This window comes from Colius striatus, chromosome 2 (genome assembly GCF_028858725.1).
Source record: "Colius striatus isolate bColStr4 chromosome 2, bColStr4.1.hap1, whole genome shotgun sequence".
Classification (NCBI taxonomy): Eukaryota; Metazoa; Chordata; class Aves; order Coliiformes; family Coliidae; genus Colius; species Colius striatus.
In genome coordinates this window covers 52,782,745-52,794,198 of record NC_084760.1, presented here as the reverse complement: position 1 = coordinate 52,794,198, position 11,454 = coordinate 52,782,745, and the positions used below count along the sequence as shown (strand labels likewise).

Genomic DNA, 11,454 nt, shown 5'->3' with positions numbered 1-11,454 from the left:
CAAGAAGTACATCTTTTCTTGTACATTCCTGCCTAGGGTCAAAATAATATTGGACACTGCCTACACTGCAGCTGCCTACATTTATATATTACAGTGGACAGCATAATTGCTTTAACAGAACATAATACAAGAGGATATTTTGACAGTATTTTAATGCATTTTTCAAGTAAGTTTTGCTTTTTCATGACGTAAAACCAATCATTACAGGACACATTACATAGATGACCAGGTAGCTTATTTGGTAATACTTACACTATATCTACATTGTCTCTCACTCTATACACACACAAAAAGAAACATGCACTGTAGTTTATCCAAATACATTGAAGTCTACTGGTATTCTGATCTGTAAATAAGGAAACTATTCAATAGTATATTTTGAAAGGAAGGAGGTAAAAACCAGCCAAACCAGTACATTATGTTTGAAACACGACGTAGTTTTTTTAAAACTGTTGAAAAGAACTGCTTTTTCATAATTAAAATCTCAAACCATTGTTTTTTTAAGAACTGAGGGTAGAGAAAAAACAAACTTAAAAAAGCAAAAAATGCCTGTAGCTTTTTTGGTGATGATCATACATTGAAAGAAGTTTCCTGACTTACACAATCAGAAAAAAATCCCAGCTGGCAGTAAGGACCTCATGCATTCTTTTTCCTTAGTTTGATTTCTGTAAGGACTTCTGGACATCAATTAGAAGTAAGCACGTGCATAAATTTAGGGATGGTTTTAAGAGTTTCCTAAATTAAGGTCTTTCTGATAAGAGATTAGGGAATACAAGGTCAGGTTTCCCAGAACATCTTTGTAAATCTGGACATATATTTTGCAGCATTTCACCATCATCAAACACCTCCAGTGCTGTCTTAAATTCATAGTTTGTATTTAAATAATTCAATAATCCTCCTTATTTTCTCCCCTTGTGCATGTGTATGTTTAATAGATAATTTAAATCTTTTTTTTACCTTGTACATTAGAAGTAACCATCATACCACATTGTTTAGCCTAACAACAGCACATTTGGAAAACCCAAATCTACAATATATTCCTAGGCAGCATATTCAGAGTCAAGACCTGAAAGAAAGTAGTGACAAAAGCAGGACTACAAACTAATTCTCTTTTTTACTTGGTTAAATCACACTAATACTTTTCCTATGATATTACAGCAGTAATCCATGGCATCTACAACTTTGTAAGGCCAGTGAGCCCTGTCTTATAACTCTGCAGGACTCGGCTTGATGGGACTGGTGGATGGAATGGGGCAGCTAGAAAGGATTCCACCTTCCTTCCCATGCAAACCTCTGTGGAGGTATGAGCTACAACTACATGGAAAGTAATAAGTCATGTAAGGCCCCAGGATGGCACGACTGCTCAAACTGTGCTACAGAGAGTTAGGAGATATGTTCCATGTTTTCTCATCTGTGATGTCCCTAAAAGCAGGACTGGCAAAGTAATAATGAAAACAACCGTAAAGCTCTTAACAGAATAAACATGAATTTGCAATAAAAACTATTACCCCGATAGTAAGGAAATACAAACTGGACGGTCTGCAGAACATGGATGCAGACATGACAAACCACCTCTGCAGGGATTTCAAAAAGCAGAACTCTCTTGAACCACACACACCATCAAGCACTTCACTTACTAGGTCCAGAGCTGACCACACACTTCATTGCCTTACTGACTCACCCAGGTTACCAGGTTACTGTCTAGGGCTAATGGGCACGATTGCCACTCCTCAGCTCAGTAGCTGTTTAGAAACTACTCTAATTGGTAAGATATATATCTATAGATAGATTATTAGATGGTTGAAAAAGAAGCAAAGCATCTACAGCAGAAAAAAATGACCAAATCCAGTAACGTTTAGGGGCTATTTAAAATTCCTTACAATAGTATAAATGCACCTGGGGGAAAAGAGCCAAACCACCAAGCAAAAACCCCTGAATTAATGCATATTCATCTGTGCTGAACTCTCTGCTTTGAGGTTTCCTTACATTAACTTACATGCACACTGGAAGTTAAAGAAAGAGCATTGTTCAAAGATGTACCTGCATAGCTTAGGTGAAGCCAGAGACACCAGACAACTAGCCACATAAGCTACAACTTTACAATTGTGAGCGAAATCTCCTACAAGTTTGTTTGATATGCAATACTCAAAAGGGTAGGAGCTGGGGCCTTCTGATTGCTTAAGTTGCACTCACAATACAATTTTTTAAAGTCAAAAGAATTTCTTACTCTTGTATTACACTACATCATTACTAGCCATATCTTCCAAGAAAAACTTTACTAAGCAACTCGACCTTTTCTGAAAATGAGAGGGTTTTATTCAGTCTGGAAACTGTGATCTGATAAAATATTAAAAATTAAAAAGAGAGTGAAGGATGCTTGCTCACAGAAGAAAATGCTAATATATAATGAGCTTGGAAAAGTTTGTCACTTAGTCTTAGACTGAAAGAGCATTTGCCGTGATTCCCACTTCATAGCAGAAACAAACAGTAAAGACCATCAATTATTCTAGAAGGAAAAAAAACAGACTAAATCTTAAGTATTTCACTTCTACACATCTGCATTAATGACTATTTGTTCAACTGCAGAAAACAGTATGGTAAAACTGAAGCCAGAAACTGAACTTGCCAAATCAACCTGGTTTTATACACTATTTAAAAGAAAAGACCTCTAAATCAGCAAGGAGTTAATGTTAATATTTTTTTGCATCACTTCTTGATAAATTATTGAAAATGAAAGCAAACTTTTTCTTCTCAATTTTTTTTGGAACATCTGTAACTGCAATGCTCAGTTTCATACTGAGCAACCGTGCCACTACCCTCTTCCCACAACTTTAACTACATCACAAGACCACCCTCTTCAGCCATCCAAAAGTACTAGTTCTAAAACTGAAAGAAGTAATTTTAGCACACAACACTGAAACAAGTAAGAGTCACAGATATTTCAACAAGAAATGCCAAGCCACCAGCAGCAGCTGGTGCCATATCAGCACCGTGAAACTACAAGGTACCATTGCAATGAGATGTGCATGGGATTTTATCCCATTAAAAGGAGATGAGTGTGCGTCTTTTGTGCCGATGCAGACAGCTGCCAAAACATAACTTCTTGCCACAAGGGGTGCTAGGCTAGATCACAGTGGAGAAAAGCAAACTTCTGTAGAAACTCTTTTTATGGTACTTTGTCCAAACACCTCAAACAATTAGCAAATCTATTCACACACATTGCAATTTACTTGGTTGCTGTTAAGATGAGTAGCATCTACAAAACAGAATTAATCACTTGGAAATGGCAATTTTAAAATCATGATGCTTACATCAAGTAGGAGAGCCATCTGTCCAACAATGTCAGTTTTACCACTGATATAAATAATCTGCAAACTATTTTATAAAATAGGAGAAAAGCTGAGTCCTCTAATAGGATCTAATGCCATTTAAGTACTAAAAAGTGCAGGGTAAGACCATAAAAACAGAGAGGTTGAAGGGTCAATAGAGACTTATTCCTATATGTGTTGCCATTTGATTCCTACTGACTCACAGGAACACATCTGATATGGCAAAATTAGTCAGCAGACAGAGTGGGATCAAGAAATCTATAAACTTATTTTTGTACTGTAACAATCACAATAAATCTACTGACCAAAGTCCCAAGCTGTACAGTTACCGCATCAGCAAGCAGTACTGCAGAGTCTCTCTCAAAGCTGTGGGGCTGGACACCAGTGCAGGAAACTCCCACATCCCAAGATAAGAACAATTGAGAGTCCTGCCCCCACTCACCTTTTAGTCCACGAGCTGAAAGCAGTGACCCTCAGTCTTTCCAAGAAAAATGCTGGAAAGGTGTAAAAAACCAAAAACATTACTGCTTAAAACTTGAGAAATACCAATTAAGACCCTAACCACCAGGGGACATGATTTCATTTCTTCCTCTGATTTTTTCACCGAGAAACACGCTACATCACAATTATATAATGTCAAAGTTATTCAAAAGCTTAAATACTGAAATCCCCAGTGTAATTCAGAAACAAATCTACAATAAATAAAGTGCAGCTCAGGTGCCCAGCTGTTTGTACTGCACTTGTTCTGAAGTACCTTGAAATCTTTGTATCAACAGAAACATCTGAACAACAGCTGTGCTATGAAAATCAACCAGAAACAACCAGTTCCTGTAGGAATTATCGGTATATGACATCATGTCAGCAGTCAAGGTTTAAACTTGTGTCTGTGCTTTGATCTACACAGAAAATTCAGTGCATCTATTTAGAGCAGTACACAGGCGCACGAGACCATCATTCTGGCAGAACATAGTTGCATTTACTTTCCACCATGTTACGGGGTAAGGTATCTGTGATGGAAGTTTCATCGGTTTACTCCTTTCATTTCAAAGCTTATTTGTCCATTTTAATACTGTATGTATATAAATTAGGGCATACATACACACACATTGGATGCATAACCTTTTCTCTGCCTCAAGCAAAACAACATTTAAGCAGTCTGCATGCCCAAACCATAATCAGGGAATTTGGAATTTTCTTCAATTTTATAATTTATCCCACTAGGTTATTTTTTTTTCCTCAGTAATTTTTTTATTACACAAACATTATCTTTCCTAACCCATACTGGGATCTTTTATTTCATAATTCAGTGTATAGAACGAGTATAAAGTAATTTTGATATCCAGAATCCTGAAGGCAATTATTCCCAACCAGTACAAACATGCCTGTTAAGGTATCCACATTCAGTGAATGAAAGCTCAGTCACTTTTACCATCAAAGGCATGAAAGCTGCAAACTACCATGGGAAATTTCCTTTAGAACACCAGCATTTTATCCCAAGCTGAAGTATTTTTAAAAGCCCATTTTGAGAATTAAAATACAGTTATCTTTTGCAAACATATCTTCACAGATGCTAACACTAACAAAAGACAGTTTGAGAATTTTCATACAGGCCGAAAGGATCTATTAAGTACATTTGTCTGCTTCATTAACATGCCAGAAGCCAAACCACTCATCCTTCTAATACACTGTTAAAGCACACGGGGCACTTTGGCCTAGGACTGTGATAGCAACAGACACTGCAATAACACAGCACAGAAGTGTCTGTAACAATCTGGGTGGTGAAACTGCATTCATCTGGCAGCTGATAAGAAGCAACGCATCTTCCCAGCCCACGCACATAGACCCATTCTGGGTGGTGTGGAATGCAGAGAAGCCTTCTTTCAGTGTGGGGCATCAGAAACCGAGCTCAGGCTCTTCTCTGACAGCAGCCAATAGCCTGGGAGTGCAACTGTGCCTCGCTTGGAGAAGCCAGCAAAGGAGGAGATTATCTGAGATAACCAGGAGCATGATCTCTGCCTGGGTTGAGTGGTATGACCACAGTGTGCAGCAAGAGATGGAAAACCTTCAGAGGGTGACTGTAATGCCCAGGAGGCATGAATAAAAGACAGAAAAATATACATGCAAAAGGGGAAAGCCAATTTTACTGCTGTTAAAACAGAATTCCTTCTTGTGCCTAACCCAGCCCAGTCAGATTGCTGCATGCCATGCAGCTTCCCTCACTTTTTAGGAGGCCAATTATAGCACCAGAAACTTCTGATATCAGGACTAGTGTTTCCATTTCTGACTTTAATTTCTATCTTCTTTTCCAAGTAATACTTCTGTATTTGCCTTGACCTTTACTCTTCCAAATACTTGTAAATGTTTTAAATCCCCTGGCTTGCTGTTCTCCTCTACTGTGTATAATTAACAGTTTTAATCTCTCCCGCTTATTGTTTTAATTGTCCTTCACTCAATTGCCCGTGAGAAGCTGGAAATGAATTAAATGGTTCCACTGGAGTTTTACAGAACCAGATCTCGCTCTCTGTACATCTGCATCTACCTACAGGCTTCAGCAGCTGAAGATATCAAATGGCATATTTTCATGTGTAAAGCATTTCCACAGGACATCACACTAACAGACAGGAATTCTGAAATGCATCACACCCTTCAGTTGCTATGGGATCAAAGCTCATTTTAACTATGTTTCCATATCCTGTTTATGACTTGGTCTTGCATGCAAAGCTAACATAAACTGTAATCATAGTTTAAAAAAGTATAAACTATTGTGACAGCACACAGGAGGACCAGCAAAGTCCAAAGGCACCTATATTAGTCAAATTACAAACCTAAATCAACTGCAATCTAAGCAGCTTAAATCAACACTTGCTTTTATATTATCTGCATATAATCTGGATGTGTGTATGCAGACCCCAAATGCATATTCATATAGAACTACTCTTTTGTTTGCTACAGGATAAATGCCTCCGTGTCTCCTTGAGAGATCATCTAGTCCAACCCTCCTACGAGAGCAGGCCACCTAGAGTAGGTCACACATGCTGTTCTACAGTTTCTATATATATCCACATGGAGCTTAGAGTTCCTCATTCTTTCCCTATAGATATAATAAACAAGTAACCAGATGCCATTGTTGGGTTTTTTTTTCCAAGGTTCAAACTTGGAGAGACAACAAAATGTATTGTCCCGAAGTTCCACTGTAGTTATTACTGTCCTCACTGCTGCCCAGAATATCCTCGATAAAAGATAAATGTTCTTGATAAAAAACCAAAATTACATTTTCATGGGCAGAAGCCTCAGCTGCAGGTAAGAGTTAAAACGCTACATTATTCCTGCAAAATTTAGCTGCTCACAGCTGGTGTGAGCAATTTGTATGAGCAGGCATCAATACAACCACTAGACTGCAGGTTAATTCTGAAATCTAGAATCATATAATCTTATTTCCCACCTTGAGTTGTGTAGTCATGGCTCTTATAGCAGAACTGAAACCTGATAGACCATTTTGGTAAAAAGCATGATGCACCTCAGTTGCAAGGATCTGACTAAAAGGCTTTAAAATGATGTGATGTCCACAGAAATACTCCCAAACATCTTTTGAAAATACTTCAAGAAGTTTAGTCAGCCATTTGACTGGGAGACTCGAGAGGGCATACTAGGTTTATATAAAATATTCAGCATTTTTAAATACTTCTGATAAAAATGACAGTTACAAAATAAGAACATAAACCAGAATAACTGTGGTGAAAGAACTCTTACATTAAAAATATGTTTATCTGGTACTGAGACAGAATACCTGCCTGAGTCAAGTGAGCAGGGTCCCTACAATCCAATTGCCTGCTGTAACCAACACTACTCCTGATTCCTGCTGCATGCTCTGTGAGTCTAAGCAACATGAAAAACACAAATACAGAGCATACAAAGGTAATACCAGATCATGTACATATATATGGCTGCATCCTGCCTGGGCTTTCACACCTGACCATGTCCCAGGAGCAGATGGAAGTGTGATGTCAGTACCTGATGTGAGAAACTATTTCCAGTGCTCCATCTTTCACATGACTCAAAAACAACCAGATCCTTCTAGTCAGCTCTCCGTTACCAACAGTTCGCTTCTGCTAAACTTCTACTGGCAAAGCATCAAGAGAAAGGTCCCAGGTAACATCAGCTAAATTTCCTTTCTCCTAGCACACATTCATCCCCTCCTCTGCTCTGTTCCCATCCAGAACTAATAACCTAGTCTGACCAAACTGCAGTAGACAAGGGTTTGGGGGTCTCTCTAATGCAGCTTTGTCACATCTCACCATAACTGGGCTTAACTGGGCTAATGGACAGCAGTACAAAGCCTACCCATCTAAACGGAAGAGTAGCTCAAAAGAGAGACTTTCTGCCAAACATGGAGTCTATTTATAATAAATACATGGCTACAGTCTTGAACATAAACTGGCTACATGATTGAACAGCTTTAGGGGACTACACTGCTGTAACTGAGCTCTTCTATCTAACCTCAGTTGAATGGAGACAGCAAAGAAAGTGTAAACAGTCAGAACAAACTTGTTGCTGATATATTATGTTTACCAATTAAATACAACTTGCTAAGCAAAAGCCATTTTTCTTTTACTTACCAGACACTTTGATGTCCAAGCCTAACCACAGAATCATAGAATGGTAGGGTTTGGAGGTGATCTCTAAAGATCATCCAGTCCAAGTCCTCTGCTCAAGCAGGTCAACCTAGATCAGGTCACTCAAGAGCGTGTCCAGGCGGGTTTTGAAAATCGCCAGAAAAGGAGACTCCACAATCCTCCCGGGCAGTCTGTGCCAGGGCTCCCTCACAGGACAGAAGTTTTTCTTCATGTTTAGGTAGGAACTTTTTGTGTTCTAGCTTTTGTCCATTATCCATAGTCCTAAACCAGGAAACCAGGAACCAACGGTTACAGAAAGTTGGTTCTACATTTTTTTTAATCCCTTCAAAAAAAAACCCCAAACTAAACAACAGGGAAAATGGGCTTTATTTATTGCAAAACGTCCTGGCACAATCTCAGTAGTAACTAAATTTCTTTCTGCTTTTGCTAGAGTATCTTGCTGGTGCCAGATGTGCAAGACTAAGAAAGTGACTCGATTTTAGTTAAATGCAATCGCTTCTGAAAGAAGGGACACTTGAGTTTTAGAGTCATTTACAGCTTCATTTATCCCTGGTTCTCATTGCGCAGACTGCTGGGCACCAATGGAAGTGACCATTTCTCTGCCAGCACATAAACTCACTCTGTTCGTTCACAACCCAACAGCTGCCTGGTGATGGCAATTACTTTCTGCCACCACTGATCCAGGCTTTATTTGAATTGTCTTGAAAACGTGCTTGCTGTCATTGTACCTGAGGAAATGAAATGGTATGCAGGAACCTTTAGAAAGCACCAAAACCAAGATGTCACTCTAAAATTAGCTTTCAACTACATCTTTTTTTCTTGTAACTCTATGCAGTCTATGAAAATCACATCTAACAGCCGAAACACATTTTCCTCTTTGTTGTGGTGCAGACATTTACTAAATATCTAGTTAAAATAACCAACGTACACCATAACAAAAAACAAGCCTCCTTTAGGCAGCCAAAATCTACCAACTTTTACAACAGGCAATCATTTTGTTCAGTTCATTTATTTCTTATTTTGCAACCCATATTCTCTAGGGCTGAAGAACGGGTTTTAGAAGTTATAGTATACAAATATGCAGTAGAAAACCAGCACCAAGCGTCTTCTGAGGTCAGGCTCCACAGCAGGGGATGCAGATATGTTTAAAAAACCATGCTCATATCTTGCTCTTGTATTAAATAGGATTGCTCTTTTTTTTTCATGGCAATTCAAAATTATGCAAAGTATCACAATGCTTTAAATAAAACAACAAAAGCAAGTTCTTATTTTGAATACCAAGAAAAGAAGATGACATTTTCTTAAAGTACCACTAGATCTGTCCCAGTGAAAGAGGCTGTGATTAGTATGTTTTGGTTTCACATCTTAGTAAAGTTTACAGTCAAGAAAATTCCAATTCAGAACTGCTACTTTGTTAATTCCCACTAAAACATTAGCTAGTTTAGGTCACTGTAGAAACACATATAAGCAATGACACACAGTAAAAGAACTCAATAGTTGAAATAGTATTTAGCACTTCAGTAGAAAAACGCACCCAAGGATCTGCAACCCGTTACGAGACAAATTAATTAATTAAACTTCTCAACACCCCCATGAAGCAAACAAGCACATTTATCTGTTTTATGAGGAAGGAAACAGAGACATGGAGAGGTGGAGTGACTTGCCTGAGGCTACTCAGCAAGAGTCTTTCAGAGTAATAAACAGCATCTGAATTATTGATTCCCACTGCTGCCCTTCAGCTGAATTGTTTATTTTTTTGAAATACTGCAATGACTATAATAGCTGTTGGCATGATAAACGCAATGTGGCAATATTTAGCCGAGATTGTCTTTGTTTAGACTGTATTAAAACTCTTGTGCTATTTAAATTGTAATTGATCTTCTTAGGGTGACCAAAAGTCTCGAACTAGTTGAGCAATATTTCCTGTATTTCATTCAGAATTGTATCTATGTCTTATATTGCCTACCTCCAAAAAAAAAAAAAAAGAAGCCATTCCAGTTTGAAAATGATGGAAAATGTCAAAGCTTCAAGAGGGAATGGCAGAGAAGCAGAGGATGGCTACTTTCATTCATACCAAACCGAATTTTAAGAGTCGGCACGAGACGCACCAAGTGCTGATGGATTGCTCTCATGTAACACCAGCTGAGGCAACTGCAACTTACCGTCCTGCCTGCGGCTGAGACCGAGCTCCGAGGGTTAACAACCGTGAGGTCCCAAGTCACTTAACGACCCCACCGACCAAAAAAACCCAAACTACCAAACAAAACAAACAAAAAACCCACCACAAAAAAAACCAACCAAACAAAACCAACCCAAACCAACACAAGAAAAGTGGCAGGAAGTTGCTCCGGGCAAATCGCTCTTTTCCTGTCTCTCAGTTTCCCTAGATGTAAGCGAAGGATGCTGCCGCTTACCTTTCACAAACTCGTGTCTGGGAGTCTGAACTCATTCGCGGAAGGCTGGGAGGCTCTTGCGGGAGCGGTGCTACGGCAGAGCAGAACGCTGTTAGACACAGAGCGCCCACAGCCTGACATGCAAGCCGCGATGTCTCCCCTCACGCACCTCTCCCGGGCAGGCGGGGCCCATCCCGCCGGCGGCCCGGTCCCTCCAGGGGTTGCAGCCGCTCAGCCGGCGGTGCCCGGGCGACACCACCGCACCGCGACGACCCGCCGTCCGCTGCGCCGGGGGCGGCCCACAAGAGCCGGTGCCCGAAGGCTGCTCGCCGCGGGATGGCCCCGGCCCCGTTCCGTGCCCGGCCGCCGCCAGGCGCCCGCCCGTTCCTAGTGCCCGCTGCCTGCCCCGGACGGGGACACATGAGGCGCAGGCGGTGGGTCTGACCTCCCCCCTCTCGGTTCCGCCGATGACCGGCGCCTCCGGCCTCGCGCGGCCGCTCCGGGGCCCCCTCCGCTGCCGGCCGCCCCCGCCACTCCTGCCCTCGGCGGGCCCTGGGGCAGCCGGCGGAGCGGAGCAGGAGGGACGGGATGGAGAGAGGGAGGGAGCGGAGAGTTGCCCCGCACCGCGCGGGCACTCACCGCCGGCGGCCCCTGCCTGGCGCGGCGCGGCTCGGCTCAGCGCCGCGGCTCGACAGCCAAAAAGTTTCTCCTCCTCAGCCCCGGGGGACGGAGCGGGGGTTGGGGGGCGGGGGGGAGCGTTTTTCAACGCAGGAAGAAAGTGACTCCCCCCTCCCGCTCCACCTCCCGCCTCTCCGCCCTCCTCCCTTACCTCTCCCCGCTCCTCCTCCTCGCGGCCGCGCTGGCCCCTCACGCCATGGCGGCCCCGCTGCGCTCGGTGGGGGGCAGCGCAGGGCCGGGCCGGGCCGGGCCGGGCCGGCTCACCGCGCCGCGCCTGCTTTCACGCCCCGCCGCTCTCGCGGCTCGCAGCCCCGCGCGCCAGCCTGGGACACCCCTTGAGTTCTGTCCGTGCCCACATATTTATCGATGCGTGGCTTGCACACGGCTTTTTCGCCCCCGCCCGCTCCCCCCTCCCCTCCT

The 11,454-nt window shown here is 42.0% G+C and overlaps 1 protein-coding gene across 8 annotated transcripts in view; it reads right to left on the bottom strand.

The window, feature by feature from the left end:
* The window catches only part of DSE (dermatan sulfate epimerase), a 36,051-nt gene extending 24,804 nt beyond the window's left edge, over positions 1 to 11,247 (bottom strand). Inside the window, exons 1-4 of one of the 8 annotated variants that reach the window (XM_061990555.1) lie at positions 10,526 to 10,538; positions 10,378 to 10,447; positions 7,946 to 8,224; positions 3,772 to 3,823 (exon numbers count right to left, since the gene is read on the bottom strand). Coding sequence is in view for 5 of the 8 variants with exons in the window: in XM_061990557.1 (XP_061846541.1) it covers positions 10,378 to 10,447; positions 10,526 to 10,778 (323 nt within the window). In the remaining 3 variants the exon portion in view is untranslated. Of the gene's footprint in view, positions 1 to 3,771; positions 3,824 to 7,945; positions 8,225 to 10,377; positions 10,454 to 10,525; positions 11,148 to 11,185 lie in introns of those variants that run through there. The other 7 variants (XM_061990553.1, XM_061990552.1, XM_061990559.1 and 4 more) reach the window with 7 other exon arrangements.
* Positions 11,248 to 11,454: the final 207 nt, after the last annotated feature.